Below are 20835 nucleotides of genomic sequence, written 5' to 3'. Positions count from 1 at the left end.
GTGTTTGATCCATAGACACTCTTATTAAGTTTGCTGTTGTTTTTTTTTCCTCAATATTTTGTCGCTTAATTGTTTTGGAGTTTAGATCTTCACTGTATTTACCTTTTCTCCAGAAACTTGTTTCTGTAAAACAAAATATATAATCGAAATATTGTCTAATTTATTTTTTTTATAAATTTAAAAGCGCGGGCAGTGTTTGGGCCGTGTGATGGGCCGTCTAAAGAAAGACATAAGCAAGTACCAGCCCAAATAATAGCACGTGACGGGAACGTGACCTTCGTCTATCCATTTCATCTTTGACTCTCTCTCTCTCCGTGGCGATGGAATGCCTCAGGAATCCTTTCCTCTTCCCCTTGCCTCCGCCACAGAATCCAATCTCCCCGCCGCCGGCCACCATCAAGCGCCGCCCTAGGTTGCTCGAACTCACCCCACCCGTCCGGTCCTCCATCTCATCGGACCCGTGGAGCCTCAGCGACGGGAATTCCCGCAAGATCCGAACCCTCCCCTACCGGCGTCACCCGCGGAAGCCGCTCTCCGACGATGACGCCCGCCGCATCATCCACGCCAAGGCGCAGTACCTCAGCCGCCTCCGCCGCAACCAGGGGAGCGGCGCGCAGACCCCTCGGTGGATCCGCCGTACCCCGGAGCAGATGGCCCAGTTGATTGAGGATGACAGAGATGGGAATTTGTACGGGAGGCATGTGGTTGCGGCGATACGGAAAGTCCGTGCGCTGGCCCAGCTCCCAGACGGGTCGTATAACATGCGGGAGGTGATGGGATCGTTTGTGACGAAGCTGAGCTTCAAAGAGATGTGCACTGTACTCAAGGAGCAGCGCGGGTGGCGCCAAGCTAGGGACTTCTTTGCATGGATGAAGCTGCAGGTCGGTTAAGTTTCTATCTTTCCCTATACTGTCCATATTTGATCAACATTTTCAACTTCCCCCCTACATGGAAGATGTCTTTTTTATTAATCCATAAATGATATTCCTGCTGATCTATGATTCCTTATGCGCTGAATGTTAGTATTCTGATTCATAGTCAGATTTTTACATACCGAGTTATCTTCTAGCACAGGGATCAGCGATCAATCTTAATATATGTCCTATTGATGACTTCATTGTTCTGTCTAGAAATAATGAAAATTTTTTGATACCTTGACATACTGTCACTACTCTTGTCTTGTTCTACAAGCTGATTTGTAGGGGTTTATATTGCCATTATGTGTAAATGATTGCTTATGATCTGCTCATACATGTGCATTGCTCCAGAAATTGGAGCTGGTCTTTTACCTACATGGTCAACTGGGATGCCTTATCCGTGCGTTGTTATTTTGAGGATGTGATTTGTAGTGAATGTTTTAGATGTAGTGATGCATATTTTGCTCATATATATTCTTAAAAACATTTTAATCAACTACCAATATCAATATTTTCTACTCATTGCAGCTATGCTACAGACCTAGTGTTATTGTCTACACTATTGTTCTGAGAATATATGGGCAAGTTGGCAAGATTAAACTTGCTGAACAGATTTTCTTGGAGATGCTTGAAGTGGGTTGTGAACCGGATGCAGTTGCTTGTGGAACTATGCTTTGTACATATGCTAGGTGGGGAAGGCATAAAGACATGATGTTATTTTATTCTGCCGTGCGCAGGAGAGATATTTTACCCTCTATTGCTGTTTTTAATTTCATGGTTTCCTCTTTGCAAAAGCAGAAGCTGCATGAAAAGGTTATCCGGCTATGGAAGCAGATGTTGGATGATGCAATAGAGCCCAACCGTTTTACTTATACAATTGTTATAGCCTCCTACGTCAAGGAGGAACAACTGGAGGATGCTCTTGATATTTTTCAGAAAATGAAAAAAGCTGGTTTTGTGCCTGAGGAGGCTACACATGGCCTCCTCATTTCTTTAAGTGCTAAAAATGGCAAAGGGGATATGGCTTTACAAATTTATGAAGAGATGAAATTGTTGAAAATTGTACCAAGTAACTATACTTTAGCTTCACTATTGACATTGCATTACAAAACTGCTGATTACTCAAAAGCTCTAGATCTTTTTTCTGAAATGCAAAGAAACAAAGTTCTCCTTGATGAGGCCATATATGGAATTCTCATCAGGATATATGGAAAACTGGGCCTATATGAGGATGCACTAAAAACATTTGAGGATGTTGAAAAAATAAGTGCTCCAAGTGATGAAAAAACGTATGTGGCTATGGCTCATGTTCATCTTAATTTTGGAGAGTACGAGAAAGCTAGAAAAGTTATTGAGCTTATGAAATCCAGAGATGTTGAGCTGTCAAAGTTTTCATATAGTGTTTTACTTCGCTGTTATGTGTTCTTAGAGGATGTGGTTTCTGCCGAAGTTACTTTCCAGATGTTATCTAAGACGGAGCTTCCTGATGCAGTTTGCTGCAGTGACTTACTTAGACTTTATGTAAAGTTGGGCCTCCTTGAAAAGGCCAAGTCTTTAGTTTCACATCTAAGACAATCGGAAATACAGTTTGATGAAGGTCTTTATAAGGCCATTTTGGAAGTATATTGCAAAGATGGAATGATAGACGAGGCTGAAAATTTGGTAGAAGAAATGGAAGGTGTTGGCTTGAACATAGATAAAACCGTAAGGACATCAATGATGGCAATGTATGGTGAAGTTGGAGGAATTCAAAAAGCAGAACACTTGTTGAAGAAGCTAGATGAACCAGATTTTGTAGCACTTAGTGTAATTCTTTGTCTGTACCTAGAAAATGGTGACACTGAAAAATCCAAAAACATTCTGAAATCTTTGTGTCTGATGGAAGCTGGTGTATCTTCTGCCAACCAGCTGATTTGTAAATATGCAAGGGAAGGCAAGTATCAATGACTATTTTCATTTATGGTCCTTTTCTGTAATCAATAAATTTCATATAAAACTCTTTGATCCCATGAGTATTTATGAAGATTTTAGCGCTGGAATGAAAACCATGTATTCATTCAGATAATGATCATGCTTCTCTTTGCCACAGGGAGAATAGTTGAAGCTGAAACCTTGTATAAGCAGATTTCTGAGATAGGCTATAAGCCTGACAATTCAGCTATTTCTTCTATGATTACTCTTTATGGACGATTCCACCAACTGAAACAAGCTCAAGAAGTATTTGCCTCAATATCACACTCTTCAAATTCTGTAGACGCTGTTTACAATTCCATGATAGATGTTTACTGCAAGTCCGGAGAAATCACTGCAGCAATACAGCTGTATGAAGAAATGATTAGCAAAGGCTATACTCAGGATGCTGTTTCTATCAGCATACTTGTCAATACTTGTACTAAGAATAGTGAGCACTGATAACCTGTTTGACTCTATTGTTTAGATTTATATCAATGGTAGGTTAAGTTATAGAATAGATTTAGGGTACAAAATTTGAAGGTTCCTTAAGTACTTAGTAGTTCAATTGTTTTAGTATCCTTTCTATGAGTAGTGCGTGCCCATGTATAATGTATTATAGGTTTTCTAGTAACCTGTTTTCTGCTTCATCCTATATTAATAACTTCAATCTTCATACACCTTATCTTCCTCTACAGGAAAATATCAGGAAGCAGAAAGGATTATTGAGTACAATTTTACTAGGGATGTGGAACTCGATACTGTAGCCTACAATACTTTTATCAAGGCAATGCTAGAAGCAGGTTAGTAATGATGTTATAAGTATGCACCCTTTTGAGTTGAACTATCTGTCTGTCTGTAAACTGACAAGCTAAATGCAGGTAAGCTACATTCTGCACTGAGCATATACAATCGCATGATTTCATCTTGTGTTCCTCCATCTCTTCAAACATACAACACGATGATCAGGTAAAGTCAGGTTTTTAATATCCCAACTGTTCTTGGCTAGTTTCCTTATATCTGTATCATTTTATACTTATCTTTACTCCTGTGAAATGATACAGTGTGTATGGTCAAAAGGGGAAGTTAGAAAAGGCCATTGAGATGTTCCATACCGCACAAGGATTGGGTTTGCCAATAGATGAGAAGGCCTACACCAACATAATTAGCTATTATGGAAAAGCTGGTAGGACATACTTCATCCTATCCAGTTGCATCAATTGTTAGCTGGTCTTGCTTCCTGGACAAGAATAAACAAACATGAGATGTAGTTTTTTCATAGAAATTACCTGTTTCTTTTTACTGGTTTTGCAGGTAGGATTGAAGAGGCATTGCAGTTATTTGAAAAAATGAAGGAAGTTGGAATACAACCTGGAAAGGTGTGCAACTTGATTAATAACCTCATTGTTACTTTGAGCATTGTTTTCATGGTATTACAGGTGGTAATATTCCAGAGTTTCTGCCCTGTGTTTTTAGAAAGCTTAGAGAAGTACATAAGATATAAAACAATGTTTTCCATATTGTTTTTTGTTCTGTTAATGTGCATTGTACATTGTTAATTTTGAACGTGATTTCATAACACACCAACAATGTTATTTTATAAATAACATACTTTATGCCCAATTTAGAAAAATTGGATAGATTATGCCAGTGCTTAAGATTCACTAGACATAGGTCTGTACTGTTTTTATTTCTAAAACAGATGCAACAGCTTCATGCTTAACCTTGTAATATTACAAATATCTACTAAACTTGGTGAATCTAGTAACTCTGATTATTATCTCTGCTGTATGATTTTATATTCTCGTCTTAACTATGCTGGCATGGCATATGATTTCCTACACTAGAGAAAATAGACCAATGTATCTCAAATGGTATTGTTAATTGCTTAATTTTTATGCCATCACATAATTTGAGCAAGGATGGTCTGTTTTACTGCTGTTTCCAGTGAACCCTGTTGTTTTTTTGCCATGTTTGCTTCTGTAGCTGTTGATCATTTACTTGACAATATTTGTAGATTTCCTTTCTGCACAAGTTCTCTCCAATTGATGAGGCTGCATATTTATTCAACGAGTCTTTATTTTGAAGCTTATTAATATGCTATTAATTGCTGCCATATATTACAATGCAGATTAGTTATAATACAATGATTAATGTCTATGCCACTTCTGGACTCTATTTGGAAGCAAAAAATCTTTTCCAAGAGATGCAGACGGCTGGGCATTTTGCAGATTCTCTTACATATCTTGCGCTCATCAGAGCTTGTACAGAGAGTAAGAAGTATTCAGAAGCAGAGAAAACTATTCGTAGGATGCTGGAGGAAGGAATCACTCCGTCATCTGCTCATTTTAACTATTTAATCTTTGGCTTTATAAAGGATGGATTTGTGTCAGAAGCAGAAAGAGTTGTTGCAGAAATGAAGCTGACAGGTTTGAATCCTGATTTGGCATGTTGTAGAACCATGATGAGAACATATATGGACTATGGGCTTATTGAGGAAGGTCTCTCCTTCTTCGAAACCATTAATGGGTTTCTAAAGCCTGATGGATTTATTTTAAGTGCTGCTGTCCATCTTTACGAATTCGCTGGAAGGGAATCTGAAGCAGGGGATGCTCTAGACACAATAAATCTATGTGGGCTCTTATTTCTAAGAAACCTGAGAATTGGATCAAAAACACAACCTTAATCTATCAATATGATGCTGTGGAAGTTATCAGCATTTGGAAGTAAACATTAGCCAGGTGCTAAAGGATAATAAAGATTGTGACTCAAGTCCAAGTACAACAACAAACCTGAGAGCTGGATGAAAGACTCCGTAGCTTAATTTGGCATCTGATGATTAAGGAAGATGGTCAGAAACTGGTCAGTGAATGTCTACCAGATGCTAAAAAAATGGTCAGAATCTGGGAATAAAGTTATAGAAGCTACCTCTAACAACCGACAGAGATTATGGCTCGGAAAGTACAATCACAGATGTTTAATTCATGATCGAGGTTTGTGAGGTTTGTCTTGGTCGCACACTGTATCATTTTTTCTTGGTTCGACATAGAAACAGCATTGGCATTCACCAGGTACAAGATTTACATAATGAAACTGGTGTTCTTTTTAGTTGCATATGCTCCCTTTATATTATGATTTGTCGGTCAAGATGCAGTGAGAATAGCTTGTGTGCTTGCAAAGAGGTAAATTTTCAGAACGCTCGAGCGAGATACAATTTTCAGAACGCTCGAGTGAGATACTATGAAGCTGCAGGACTGTTGCTTCCAAACTTGGAATTTGTAGCAGCATTAGATACTTGAAATAGATTTGTACGTCACCTGCAAACAGATTGCGGCCTTGAGGATGGATCAATTAAATTCCTGATGTACTATAGTTGATTTTATTGTAAATCTATCAGGCTTTTTTTTCCTTGTTTATGTAACAAGAAATACATACAATTAATAGGAGCCTGGTTCTTTATTATTTTTATTTTCAGGCGTATGGTGTTTGATCTTTCTGATACTAGATTACCGTTGTGAATATTTTGTCCTTAAAGTTTACCTTTCCTATTCAAAAAGCTTCTCTTTGTTTCGAAACTGGAAGTACTTTTCTCTTACCATTTCATCCGCTAACCATTAACATCATTTTTTATTATTATTTTATGATTTTGGTGTCTGGATTTTGCCAGACTAATCTTAGAGGTAAACGACTGCCTCTTCTTAGTTTGTCTATCAGATAAAATCGAAGTTTATACACATTCAAAAATGGGTCTCTAAATTATTCTTCTTATTTAAGATTCAAACTAGTTCTTTTATTGCTTGCTCCTCAGTGTTTTACTATTATATATTCGTTGGGACAACGTCATTCTCTTATTTGACGAAGTGGCATTATACACTCACCACGACATACATGAATCATAATAGAAATATTTTTTTTTGGCAAATTTATGCCTTTTATCATTATTTTAATATTATAAATCAAGTTAAAACTTGGTAGGATACTCATGAATAGAATAATAAAATTTTGATTTGATTTCAGCTTTTGTTGTACAAACTCTCAAGCATCTCGGGGATGCATCACTCTCATAATTGCAAAGAAAATCAATTAGCATTATCGTCTCATTCGGCACCAAGCTCAACTCGTGTCATTTAAATTATATACAGCTCGACAAGGTCTACAAGATGGATGCAACCACCAAAAAGCATCCACTTTACTTTTGAGCAAACACGAGCTTTTAGAAAAATATCTTTCAAAACATATGCATGAACCTACAAAAATCTCTTCCACCAGCTCAAGGGATTCTTCGCTCAAGGAAATGAACTCTACCTTGATGCTTGCAGCATCGTGTCGTTCAAAATTGATCAACTCATTTGTTGTCCACCTAGGAAGGCGAAGACTCTTGATCTAAACAATTGTGCCAAGTCCATGGTCTCGGCTTTCAGCTGTACCATTTTTGCATTGTCGTACTCGGATAAGACTCTGTTCCTATGAGACAACCTGTTCACGACATCAATTGTTAAGCTTGAAGTCTTGTTGCCTGTCAGTGCTTCAAGCGTAGGCCTTGAATACATAGGATGCGATGATAATCTATTCAAGAGTATCAATGCTTCCCTCAACAACAATGTCCTGTGTGATGAAACATGGAAGAATATCAATCAGTTGAGGCTGCCCATGTGTGATGAATCACAAATTGCTCAATCCTACTAAAAGATAAATTCAACTTGCTTTCTAGTTCAAATGGTTTTCTGCTTGTCTTAGATCTCTTTGATACTTTGGGCACCTAGTCACAAGATAGACTAAAAAACTTGGCACACTAATATGAGCCTATATATGAAGCTAAAATACTAGAACATCATTGCGAGAATGCCTTTAACAAAAACTTGAGTATACAGCCAGCTAAGGGAAACTCGTATCATGTCTTATTAATTGTCATAAAAAGGCCATATCTTTCAAGTCAATATAAAAAGTGTTTAAATTTTTTCAATATGAATACTTTATAAAGAGGTCAATTTGTACCATCCATTTATATTTGGGTTGGATCAAAGTCAATTCTTGTCTTTGTAAATTATATTTTAAGTCGAGTTGTCTGATGTCAATCTAATATTGTTGGCCCTAAACCAATGCTTCATTGCTACACTAATATTTTCCCGGTATTGCAAGTTTAGTTGACAAGAGAATTAACGATAAGGACTTGCTGCCGAGAGTTACCTTTCCTTGCTGAGGGACTGGACACTGGTATAATCAGCAATTTCTACATCCATCTCAAATGCCAAAATTTGTACAATCAGCTGCAAGAAATTGACATCCTGAGGCCCTACAGGCTTCAACAAGAATTCGAAACCAGATCTCCCACATGATGCTACATAAGCTAACAATATAATCACTTGCTTGCGAAGCTTGATCTCCTGAAAATAAATACCATTTTGGAATACGTTGACAAAAGTATGGAAACAGTAAGTGTAAGAGCAAACTGCAATTCAGACACTGCATTGACATCATAGAAAATTTTTGTATAATCCATCGTATGGTAAATTATTATGGAACAAAAGGATCATAGAATAGAATAAGGAATAATTTAGTTACTCTTAGAGAATATCATACACAAGGAATAAGCCCTTAGTTTGGTTCATGGAATATAATTGACAATGAATAATTATTCTTATCTTTAGCTGGTAATATTATAAGAAAAACACAAATAATCTTTAGAATGAAAAGAAAATATCCCTACATTGATAATTTGTCTAACTCATCTTGTACGATCTACTCAATCTAATTGACCCACCCAGCCAACATGGCTCAACTGGGACATCCAGACCAACAGACACATCCAGGTCGACTTGCCCAATCTTCAGCCCGTCGGACCCAATTAATCCGATTGGGTAATCAAATGCATTTTCGAAAGGATGGAACAGATAAGAAATAATTATTCTAGGAATAGAGCAAGAGATAAATATTCCTTATGAATTTGGATATTGAAGGAAAGTCGGATGTATCTATTAGGGGAAAATTCCGAGAGATACATTTAAGATGGTACAGACATATACTTAGGCGACCAATAAATGCTCCAGTTAGGCGACGTGAAACTATGACAAACACACATATCAAACGAGGAAGAGGAAGATAAAAAAAATACTTAATTAGCAACAATAAAATAAGATAAAATTTATTTAAGTATAGATGATGATATAGTGATATAGCTCAATGGCGTAAAAGGATTCATATAGCCGACCCCACTTACTAGGATAAGGTTTAGTTGTAGTAGTAGTATGAATTTGGCTATTCCAATGGGAACGAGTATTTTATAGTTATTTTTGCAATCAAACATAGGATTAGTTTATTCCATGGGAATTCATAAGGAATAGAATAGTTAATAACCAACCACACCATCAGATAAATTAAGCCATAGACATTGACCTTTTATGTCATCCAAAGAATATAAAATAGAAATCACTAAATGTTAAAAACGATAGTCACAGCATTGTGCAAAAATGATGCTCTCGAGCAAAAATGAATAATTAAAGCACAATTTAATGTGGAAAATTTTAAAAACTAGATCATTCAACTGAAATAAAAGTTGGCTTCACAAGATTTGCTCATCATAACTACTTCGAATCTTAATTACAAACTCAGACAAATATCAGTCATTTCTTTTTGGCAAATAACCCTAGTAAAATGATCAAGGTACAAACCAGGAGAAAGTGATTATATAATCACATTAGGAAAAACAACACAATGGACTAAGGATACACATCAATCATCAGCTTTTTGAGCATCACCATGTGTATAAGCTTATAAGCACTTATTAGCACAAAACAAAACATCGAACTATGAGATACACATCAATCATCAGCTGTCTGAGCAACAGCACATATTTATGCAACTCATAAAGGCCTGGGGTGTTATATTTTGTATCACTTTGGTTTTTATTTTCATTTAGTTTTCCTCAGAAAAATTCAAGAAAAAATTATTGACAGAATTCCCATGGTGATAATATGAGGAATTGAGGATAAATAGTGGCATGCATGTGCATTTGTGAACTGAAGTTATCTTCTTTTTATCAGGGGCAAAAAAATATATAAAAAAAAGTTTTAAGATCATAAGGAAATAGAAAGTGCACAGATTGTGGACCTACAATCACATACTCAAAAAAGTGATTACCAGATTTCCTGTCCCAGTTGATGTTAAACATTCTGACAAACCCTTCAAAAGTAAGCTCATGACCCCTTTTAATGAAACACTATGACTGCCTTTTTCTGCCTCAGGGCCACTTTTACCTTCACTGGTGAGAAGCATCAACGTATTTGGGCCTGCTAATGTAAAGAATAGACTATCAGCAAGAAAGGTAAATACTTAATTCTTTACAAAATGAAAAATGAATAACGAGTAAAATGTTGAACATGTGAGTTGGTACAACTGTACACTAAATGTCCATACAATTAACAAAATATTCTAAAATTAATAGAAGAGACCTAAGGTTAGGATGACAAACATTGAATGTTTCAGATTGTAATAGTGAGAATGTTTTGCTTGTATTGGCTACAATACAAGGGGATAGACTAGGGTCATCATTTCACTTCCATCACAAAATGAATCATTTGTTTCAATCATCAATTATATTAGCTCAGATTCTTGTCTTGCAATTCATTAATTATGCAATTAATTGTAACATTCAAATTTTGTGACTCATAAATTCTTCCATGGATTAGCAAGGAAAGAAATGTCTAGCATTAACTTTGTTTGCCATCAGATTGTCTGATCTGTAAAATTAGATATCATTTAAAAGATTAGCTCTCCAGTTGAGCAATTTGGATCACATAGCATTTGGATACTAGAATGCAAAACTAATATGAGGATAACAGTTCAACAAGCAAACAAGAAGAATGTGCATCTTCGAATTCCTTTACTGAGCATCTAAACCAAAACAATGTTTTCTTTATAAGGAGTTAGGCAATTTCACGTTCCCATAATATGCCAGGGATGAGAAATTACTGTTCAGGAGCAAGAAAAATAGATGAAGAGCATGCTTCTGCACATGCAAGCCAGCTTCCTTCTGAAGCAACTTAGATACAACATCCAATAGTGTGATCAGTTCAAACCTGTTCAGAGTAAAGGTGGATTATTAGAGGGACAAAATTACATAAAACTCATGGCAAAAGAGGAAGTTGATTCATATTTTAAGACAGCTTACTTATTTCTTTCTCCATTTGGGTTACTCTCTATTATAATAAGAATCATAACAGATAGTGCTTCAACCCGTACAGACTCTTCTGTATTCCTTGTGACAATTTGCTCCATGCTCTTTAAAGTTGAAACCAAACTTTCAGAAGATAGGAACCTGTTGCTGTCAATCTTCTCTTTGTCATGGCAGAGGTTTTCCAAATCCAAAGAATTTGTCTTGATCGATGGTAACTCGGAACTTTTGATCTCACTGTATGTCCTTTCGAGATGATCCATGATGTGATTCCAATCTGGACGTCTCGGTTCTTCATTAACATTGTCACTTGAAAGTTGGCCAACAGACACATTTTTCCTGAGCAGGGTACACTGGACAAATCATATTTGAAGTTCATAAGCATATGCAAACGTACTACAGTCTGCAATGAGTTCTTATAGCCTGTTCCTAGCTTTAGAAAAAAGCATATGATGATACAAGGACCAAATATACCAGGCAATGCATAACCATCATAAACATATGCAAGTCAAATTCCAGACCACGGTCAAACATATGGTTGCCAACTTTTTAACATTGCATTTAGACAAAAAAAAAACACGAGAAATACATCATTTATACAAGATTTGATTATGTTCCTTATTGAATCTTCCTTGTCAAACAAAGAACTATCCAAACATAACCGACCACCATATTCCTTGTTCCACATCTGACAATTTCTCTATCCTCTAGTTCATTACATCATGAGGGATCAACTATACCAGGTTTAAGGGGTGCTAATGAACAATTTAACTTTGGAACCTTATTCAGTTTAACATCTGTAATCACATCGCAGGAACACATAGTGACCAAGTTTCATCAACTACAGCTGATTGACACTCTATTTTCTGTTTTGCCCCCTTCGTCTCTGTTTCTACTCTGAAGAACTATGGCAAACATCATCAACTTAAATAATTTCTAAAATCAGTGGATTTCTCTCACCAATGTTCAAGTACTGAGAAGACCTAAAATGAAGATCAAATCCACATCTCATGGATTTTTCCTATCTACGCAAAGTACTGTAAACTGTGTTCATATTTCTTTCATGTATGTGAGAGAAAAATGGTACCATATAGTTTCAGAAGTCCAAATGATTTGAAATAACGGCAACAAAGTCCTTGTTATTTGTAATGGATAAAAGTTAAGAGTCTATAAAACAGATAAGTGCTCTTTAAAGTGCAAAAAAACTTAGCATTAGAAAAAGGGATCAGCAAAGTATATAAATTGTGTGAATCAGCCATTAAAACTTTAAAAATTTCTGCAAATTAGTATTTTAAATTGGATATGATCAGTAATCTAACATCAACTTTAATTGAGGACCAAATTTACCTTTTAATAGACCTGTTGTAAGGCAACAAGTATCGCAAGACAGTGTGTAGTATTCTTAAGGATCTTTGGACAACAAAATTCTGCAAAAAACAAAATGATGCACTAAAAGTAGGGGAAAAAAAGAAGCCATGGTCGTATAAAACAACAAAGAAGAAGAATATTATAGAAAACTGTTACATAAGTCAGTCAGGATTTTATGGATAGTCTAATTGGCAAGAACAATCAGACGCTAATATCACATCAACATATAATATGTCTAATAAACTGCAAATTCCACTGGATCAATTCATTATATTAAAAGAAAGCCACTGAACAAAATGGAAGAAATAAGTGAGATTATGTTGTAAGAATATATCTATACAAGCACATTCAGTACAATGGGCCAATGGCAAAGGAAAACTTGCATTCCCTACAACTACAACAATACAACTTGACCAGAATGATTATTCTTTGGAGATTGTCAGCACAACAAGATTTTATATTTATCAGTTATTTGGTGTGGTGCCATCACTAATGTTGATCCCAAGATGTAAAAGGTTGAGAGTTGCATTAGGCTTTATCATCTAGTTTTAACTGTCTAACTTATGAGCATGGATCTTAATTGTATCTATTATAGATGTTTCTAGTGACCAATTGGCAGAGGTTAACAAAGGACTTAAATCAATGTGGTGCACCCCAAATAGTTTGCATATAAGAGGATGACAACAAGATAGTGCATATCCAAAATACTCCAAGTAGGTTCTCCTTTTTATTCTTCTTTCAAATGCATACATAATTGATTGCATATTCTCCACAGCAGGAGTGACTGAACATGCACGAATATGTTAAATTCCATTAAGAAGCAAGACACATCTATACGCTGAAAGATCGAACTCTATCAGTAATCATAAATTGCAAATAGACAAACACAGCCTCAGGTTGTCAAATTAAGTAAACAAATGTAGGAGATGACATGGATGTTTAAGAGACACAAGCAAGAAATTATTCTTTCTGCAAAGTTGTCTTCGCATAGGCATGTACGCAAGTGAACTCAGCGGAACATACAGCCTGTGATTGCCATTAGATCCACTAGATTTATTCATTATTATCATTTCATAAAACTAATTCTATCTGCAAAGTTGTCGCCTTTGCATTGGCATGTGCATAAATGAACTCAGTCGAACATATAGACTATGTTTAGCATCAGATCTTCTCTTCATTTATTCCATAGTTGTCATTTACTAAACCAAGCTGGCCAATCTGAGTGAAAAAAATGGACTAGGTGCCAGGACAATTTTTTTTACAAAAATCTTTCAAAAAAATATTCAACTAATATTATCGACAAATTTCAATATTATGTTAAATTAAAATGGTTCGTCGTTAGACAATCTACTTGATTCATCAAATACCTCATTTTATATACTTTTTGATATATTTCTTTGTATGGAGCAATCTAATCTTTGTTTTGCAAAATTTAAATTTATCTCCTCGTTTTGAATCTAACCTAAATATCTAAATATTAAAAAAGTGGTTTAGGCAATTTTCCTAGGTGATCTCCTCATTATTACATATGCATGATTAATTAAGTTATCATATCTCTAGAAAGTAGTTTAAGTCGCCACCTAGGCGGAGATAAAAGGAGATTACTTCACCTAATAATTAACAGGGCCAATCAAGGTGGTTGTTTCAAAGGCAGTTAGCCTAGAGAATCCAAGCGACCAACTTAGGTGGCCCATATGACCTACATAGTCCAAACAGTCCACTTAGATTGCCACCGGCCTATGCAGCCTAAGCAACCAGTTTAGGCAGATTCATTTAAAAAATGATGTTTATTTAATCATTTATTTGAACAAAACCCTACCTAACTACTAGTTTCACATCTCTCCTTCATATAGTCATTATTTATGTGTTATAATGTGAAATACCACACCTAGTGGGATAAGGCTTGGTTGTTGTTGTAGTAGTATTGTTGTTGCATGTTTACTTAGTTAATAGCACATTCACTTGTGATTAAAAAGACATTATTTGTTTGTGATAATGTACTCCATATATTTGAGGATATCTCCAAGTACTTAGAGATTATTGTAAATATGCCAAAATCTACCACATATATCATAGGCATTACGATCATTATGCATGTTGAGAAAATGCCCTTGGTATATTTGCAACCTCAGATGAAATGTGTGAAAGCGTGAAGATTAATATATTTAAAAGCATACATTGGATGTTAGATGTTTATTATTTGTCTATTTGATATTGTTTAAATCATTTGTGTTTATATTGGACTATTTATGACTTTTTCAGTGATTATCATATTTTATTTATTTATTTGATAAATTATAATAAAGTTTGACTAGGGAAAAGTGACTTTGGTCCTGGCTAGGTCATTAACAGATGTGAATTTGAAAACTATGTTTTATTTTATCAAAGTTTGTGGTGATTTCCTAGTAAATTGGAATCTGAAAAGAGATGCATGGAATATTAATATAATAATTGGAGATAAAACATAGGTTGAAGGCTCAGCATTCTTTTCATAAAATTGGAACAGGAAGCCCAACATTTTATTTATCTCACTCACATTTTCAAGAGTGCATATGTCAAGTAAGGCCTCGAGCAAATTATGTAACTGTGTGATCCCATTATGCATCTGCAAGTAGAAGAGCAAAAAAAAAATTGAAATTGCAAGTCACGGAGACAATCCCAAGGAAATACATTATTTAGATACTCATGAGAACCTAAGATATAATAAACTGCTTTCATAATGTATACTTCGCTAACATAGATTTCAAACTATTTAAAGATTTGAATTAAATCCTATAATAGATTGATGCTTCACTGGTGAAAAAAAAAATCCTCCAAATAAATTTAATAAATGGGAAACCTGATTAAGTTATCTTAACTATTAATGGATCAACCACACACTAAGGACACTACGGACAGACATTCTTAAGCTATAAATAACTAAATTAAGTTGATTGACCATGGGTGTGTTTGGTCTGACCCAATTAGTATGCAGATTATATTTTTGTAGTTCAGTTTATTTGTAGAAATTTATCCCATAGTTGTGAAAAGCGCATGCTTGGTTGCGCGCACCTTTTATGAGGTTAAGGCACGATTAAGACATGATTTTCCTTGCCTTATTGTAATTTTAAAAAAAAATTAAAGTCCAACCCATACCTTTAATTACCCTTTAAATTAATTAGGTTACATTAACATGTATGCATGCGACACATTTTTAATTTTTCTTGCGTGACTCTTCCTCTCCCCTAGAAAATGAACATCAACCTCCCTTAATCCCTTGCAAACTTATTTCACTGATTTTCTCTCTGCCCAACTATTTCCCTCCCCTCCCACTTATTTCACTTATTTTCGCTATGGTGCTGATTTTCAAAAATCAACACTACTTTGATGCTATATTTTGAAATAAGCACCTTAGTAGTGTTGTTCTTTGAAATTCAACAATAGAGTTGTGTTATTATTTAAATGCAGCACCTCAGTGATTAAAAGGGAAACAAGTACATCCTTTGGAAACAAATGTAGCACCACAATGAATTTTATATTTACATAACGGTTTAGTAGTTTGTGAAATATTTGAATTTTGTTCGTGAAATATTTTGGCAGAAATTCTCCATATATATATTTGAATTGTAAAAATTTATACCCAAAGAGCATTACTTCGGTAAGGCGTGCACCTCACCTTGCGCCTCAGACCCCCAATACCTATGCGCTTTTGGGTGCCTCATACCTTAAATAACTATGATTTAGCTACATCAATACATCAATTGTTTATCTAGGTATATCAACATTGCAAGGTTGACACCCAAAAGAAATTTTGTTTTGACGTATGCTACTTTACAGGCTTTTAGTGAATACACTCCCTATCTTCCCCATTTCGTATGCCTATATGGATATTTTTACATGACATAAAAACCATAGTAAACAAGTTATGTGAGATAAAACGCAGTTTCTGGTTATTTAATGATGTTTTACCTTTTTAATTATTGCATCAAGATGTGATAGCTTAGAAGTGGTTGATATGGCAGATTGTGCACCTTGATGCAAATTCATGTGAGAAAGGTCTCCATCTGCATGACAATCCAAATCTTTGTTGGATGTCATATTCATGCACCTGAAAAGCACACAAAATTCTTCTGTGCAAGAAACAAGCAACCTTGATATCATGTTCTTCTCTGCCATTATGTTATTGGGAGAATCCCAGACACTTAATAGTGTTTTTGAGATATGATCCTCAATTTCATCTTCCTGACAAGTATAGCCAAATTGCTGGTAATTATCTGTTTGGGTTCCTACTGCTTTACTCCCCTTCAATTTAGCGACTTTCTGTGGGATACAATGCACCTGCACCAATATGGATGCCAAAGCATAAGTTTCTAGGAAAGAGAATGAGGTGAACTTCCTTCAAAAGTGTTAAAAAAAAAAAAAAGAAAGCAGCAGAGGAATATTGCATAGTAACACAACTTAAACAAAGTTGAGTACCTGTTCATCAACTCCTGCAGAAGCATTTAAACCTAATAGAATCAAAATTGCAGGGAAAATCAATGAGGAATAGATTACTGTAATTGTACACAACTCTTTTGTTTAAAAAGATTCAAAGTTTGGATCTTACAGTTATCAATCAAAATATGATGGTCTGCTGAACCAGCAGTTTGCAAATGTTCTACTTTACGATCTGTATGTTGAAACACATGATGGTCCAAAGAGGATGGTCCTAGGATTCCGTTTTCACCTTTGGTTTTTCTTTGGCCAAAACCGTGTGGAGTCTGCCTAGCACACTTATCTTGATTAACACGTTGATGATAAACCTGATCACTGAAAACGCCAGAATTTTCCAAAATCCAGATCAGGATGGTCTTTGCAAACGAATAATAATACCTTTGTTGTGGTTTTAGGCCAACAAAAATACTATCAACAGAATTGAAGCATATTATATGGAAAACAGTATATAGAAAAGTATGTTTGTTACATTGTTTGGTACAGTGATCTGGATCAAGAATGAAATAAAATCTGGAATGCAATGAAATAGCAAATATATTATTTCAATTCTTATTTTTGGTTCATTGAATTGAATAGAATAGAAGGTTTTGGGAAATGAAATAAAATAGAAATATCAATTTCCACAACAATAAAAAAAAGTATGTAGCATGTTAGAAGAGATAAATAAAATTTTTTGTATTATAAGGTGGGTACTCATTCCATGTGTTAAGCCAAGGAATAGATGGAATGAAAGCCATCACACCAAATGATCACCTCCAGTTCAAACTAGTCTATTCAAATATGAAATGAAGGTTTCAACTCATTCCACGGTAACAAATGCACCATAAGAGGATATAATGTGATAGTGGCTGGTAATTATTCTATCCTAATTGATGCATGACACGATTAAATATTGGATATTCATCTAGACTATCAACATTTTAGGCTTGTCTTGAAGAAAAACATATAAAAGTTATTCCATTGAAGATATAATCAATATGAACAATCTGCAACTTACATGATAACTTGAACAAATGTAAACTAGGACTGATCAATATCCCAAGGCCACTGAGAATACATGAGGATTCATCATATATACCCACACCCAAAGAATTTTTCTAATATAGCTACCCTAGTATGTGTTACTTCAGGGTGAAAAAATGCTCAAAATTGGCCACATATTCCACAGTTCTTAGAAGGCTAACTTTAACAATACGATCTCCATAATGTGCAGAAGGCAAATTTGTAACCCTTGATAACATACTTCACAAACATCATTGATAGCTCACATAAACAACACTAATACCTAAAATTAGAAATTTGACTAGACAATTATTCAAAGACCTAAACAAAAAAACATTTACTGGAAATATCCACCCCCAGCTGAGTGCATAATATGGTTCAATGCACATAAATAGCAATATCCATGACATATGACAAAATTTTAACATTTCAATGAATTAAGAAACATACGCCTGATAAGATTAAGAGTCATATATCGGAACCTATCCAGTATTATTTAGCACTTAAAGAGAACACTAGGAATAACATTAACATATTTAAAAACTTCCAACATATGATGCAATACTCAATGGCTAAAAGATGCCTTCTCAATAGCTTGATGAGGGTCAACGACAATCATAGTGAATTATGATGATTTACATCATACTATTAAATGCAAAGAAAGTTGTCTTACATTCCTTCAGTATCCAGCGAAGGATGGCAGGAAAGTAATTACTCAGACAAAGAAAGTGAAAACTTAGAGTCTTAGATTACATTGAATGATAAGATGACTCAACTTATAGAAGGGAAAAGAAGACTATGAACACCAACAGTGAATGAGAGTTCCAAAATAGAGCTAGGAAGAGATACAACATATCACAAGATGAAATTTAACATTGAACTACAGTAGCATATAAATGAAAATTAGCAAATAGAAAAAAAAGTAGAATAAAAGTAGGCAGTCCACTCAAATCTCACCTTCTCAAACTGTGTAATTCAGCTTCTTTAGCTTCTATCTCTGAAAAAGCACATTTAAGTTGTTCATCCTTTTTACTTCTTTCCTTTTTTAGAACCGCACATTCTTGTTCCTGGACATATATAATCATTTGAAATAAATGACCAAAAAAGTGGAGTGAAAGAACTGAATTCTTGGACAAAGTAGTTAATTGATATGTTACAAATTTATAATCAAAGGTTTAGATGCTCATATTTTAGCATTAAGTAGTCTTTTATACTACTGTACTACGACATCATATGAATAAGGAACTTTTAATCAAATACAAACTGTGATTTATGAAAGACTGATCATGCTTGGGTAGTGGATATAAAACCTCATTCAGTATTAGTGGTGATAGAAGGATGAGAGACCATTATCATAAGACGGCCATGATCGTCAAGGTATCAACCCAAATCATATTATTACCTACCATCCATACAATAGATTTACATAGTCACTCATCATGTCAATTGTGTGCGCATGATTAGCAATGTGATAGGTAGTGGACAAGAAGAAAATCATTATATTCTGGACATGTCATTTTGCAAAACTTACATGTAAGAGAAAAGAAATAGAAGGGGACACTAGCAAGTCTTTCTCTGAGCAACAAGTTGGCCATGAGCCCATTGCAGTAAGAAACATCAAAAAAGTTGGGTTCGTGGCTACATAATTTTAATCAAAGATACCTATTTGATAAAGAATATGCTATCCAAATAAAACTTTTCAAACTGCAACTACATCAGAGTTGGAAGAAAAACAGACTGAGTTATAGAAATTTATCAACTTACCAAATCTTTAAGATGCTTGGAGGAATTACTTAGCTCCCTCTGAGATGTGCAGGTACCAAGAGTTAGATCCACTTGCAAATCATAAAAGGATATGAAAAACATTTTCAAAATAAGAGCATTCCAAGTAAAATACACCGTCTATAAGAAAACTCGGAGAAATTTGAAAAATACTGTCAGATTAGGAAAATAATTGAGCAACAATACGCACGGCAATGAAAATAGAACATCCGTTCCATGAAGATGATATCATGTGAACACAAGACGACAGCTTATACCTACATTCGAAACGAAAATGACCTTTCTAATCCAAAACCTAAAGAATATAGTCAAGAAGAGCCCTCTGGTAAAACCCAGCAAATACAGTAGGAAGTGAGGGAAGAAGAAGGAACCTTAGCACGACCCACATTTCCCTGCCGCACTAAACACGACTCCAGTCCGACAAACCTCGATAGCCCATAAAATCAAGGGGATCTTTGCAAAACTAAATTTTGTGCCATCAAACATACAATACAACTTGAACATTGTGAAAGTACACGAACCTTTAATCTTTCCACTTCCCTATCCCGGTTGGCGCCGCCCCCGCCGCTGTGATTTCTTTTCCGACCATTCCGAAAAAATGATGGCTGTACAACCTCACAGTCCACCTCAGAATCAGGATTCTCTCTGTATCTCTGCGAGAGCTCCCGCGGGGGCGAGAAGCTAAGGGTGCCGCCGCCTGCGTCTCTGCCCGAAACCCTCGCGCCGCGCCAGGAACAAGAGACTGGAGGCCGAAAAGGATCCGTCTCAGATTCCAACCGGATGCGAGTAGGTTCGGGTTCGACAGCATCGGCCTGTGGTCTAGACGAAGGGTGGATGTCGGCGGAGGGAGGAGCAGGGGGAGAGAGTATCGGCTCCGGCGGTAGGTTCCTTGATGAGAGGGCTTCGAGCTCGACGCGGATCGCTTCATCTAGAAAGTTCTCGTCCCATTCATCGATGCCGTCGAGGCTCATCGCTCAGCGAGAAAGAGAGCGATCGATCGGCGAAGGGATGCGAGTCGGTAACGGGGGCGTGGAGACGAGAATGGCAGCTCTTTAAAGTTTAAACCATATCATGGCACGAGGCTCGCACGTGAGACATGAGAAAGGCAGGAATAAAAATATCAACAGCTATTCATCGACAGGAGACTTTAACGCCTTTTTCAAGTCCGAAGGA

General features: G+C 35.8%; 2 protein-coding genes across 4 annotated transcripts; one reads left to right on the top strand and one right to left on the bottom strand.

The window, feature by feature from the left end:
- Positions 1 to 274: 274 nt before the first annotated feature.
- Positions 275 to 6335, top strand: LOC121976561 (pentatricopeptide repeat-containing protein At5g27270-like). Of its 2 annotated transcripts, XR_006110653.1 has the most exons (9): positions 275 to 881; positions 1446 to 2850; positions 3007 to 3318; positions 3566 to 3670; positions 3749 to 3836; positions 3932 to 4053; positions 4182 to 4246; positions 4999 to 5938; positions 6022 to 6335. XR_006110653.1 is itself a non-coding variant. In XM_042528761.1 (8 exons), exons 1-8 carry the CDS (start codon positions 321 to 323, stop codon positions 5551 to 5553), a joined length of 3213 nt encoding a protein of 1070 aa, XP_042384695.1. In that variant the 5' UTR covers positions 275 to 320; the 3' UTR covers positions 5554 to 6335. The 2 variants fall into 2 exon arrangements, 1 of the variants encoding a protein (XP_042384695.1); XM_042528761.1 differs by having other exon boundaries at positions 4999 to 6335.
- Positions 6336 to 6850: 515 nt separating this feature from the next.
- Positions 6851 to 20706, bottom strand: LOC121976566 (protein SENSITIVE TO UV 2-like). Of its 2 annotated transcripts, none has more exons than XM_042528769.1 (13): positions 20184 to 20706; positions 19645 to 19683; positions 18838 to 18947; positions 16991 to 17193; positions 16861 to 16892; positions 16354 to 16722; positions 14942 to 15010; positions 12385 to 12464; positions 11035 to 11376; positions 10836 to 10942; positions 10005 to 10156; positions 8055 to 8251; positions 6851 to 7472 (listed from the first exon to the last, which is right to left on the bottom strand). In XM_042528769.1, exons 1-13 carry the CDS (start codon positions 20631 to 20633, stop codon positions 7208 to 7210), a joined length of 2415 nt encoding a protein of 804 aa, XP_042384703.1. In that variant the 5' UTR covers positions 20634 to 20706; the 3' UTR covers positions 6851 to 7207. The 2 variants fall into 2 exon arrangements, with proteins under 2 accessions (XP_042384703.1, XP_042384704.1); XM_042528770.1 differs by having other exon boundaries at positions 10005 to 10153; positions 20184 to 20705.
- Between the last annotated feature and the right edge of the window lie 129 nt (positions 20707 to 20835).

The sequence above is a fragment of the Zingiber officinale genome, chromosome 4B, assembly GCF_018446385.1.
Source record: "Zingiber officinale cultivar Zhangliang chromosome 4B, Zo_v1.1, whole genome shotgun sequence".
NCBI lineage: Eukaryota > Viridiplantae > Streptophyta > Magnoliopsida > Zingiberales > Zingiberaceae > Zingiber > Zingiber officinale.
Note: the sequence above shows the minus strand (reverse complement) of the source record. Positions and strands in the feature narration are given on the sequence as shown.

Excerpts from the sequence above, each read along its gene's own strand:
- LOC121976561 (XM_042528761.1), top strand. The coding sequence starts at position 321 with ATGGAATGCCTCAGGAATCCTTTCCTCTTCCCCTTGCCTCCGCCACAG. Across the intron at positions 882-1,445 it reads TTGCATGGATGAAGCTGCAG|CTATGCTACAGACCTAGTGT; the intron begins GTCGGTTAAGTT and ends TACTCATTGCAG. Across the intron at positions 4,247-4,998 it reads TTGGAATACAACCTGGAAAG|ATTAGTTATAATACAATGAT; the intron begins GTGTGCAACTTG and ends ATTACAATGCAG.
- LOC121976566 (XM_042528769.1), bottom strand. The coding sequence starts at position 20,633 with ATGAGCCTCGACGGCATCGATGAATGGGACGAGAACTTTCTAGATGAA. Across the intron at positions 12,465-14,941 it reads ACATATGCACTCTTGAAAAT|AATTTTGTTGTCCAAAGATC; the intron begins GTGAGTGAGATA and ends TGTTTTTTGCAG. Across the intron at positions 8,252-10,004 it reads CAACTGGGACAGGAAATCTG|GAGATCAAGCTTCGCAAGCA; the intron begins GTAATCACTTTT and ends ATTTATTTTCAG.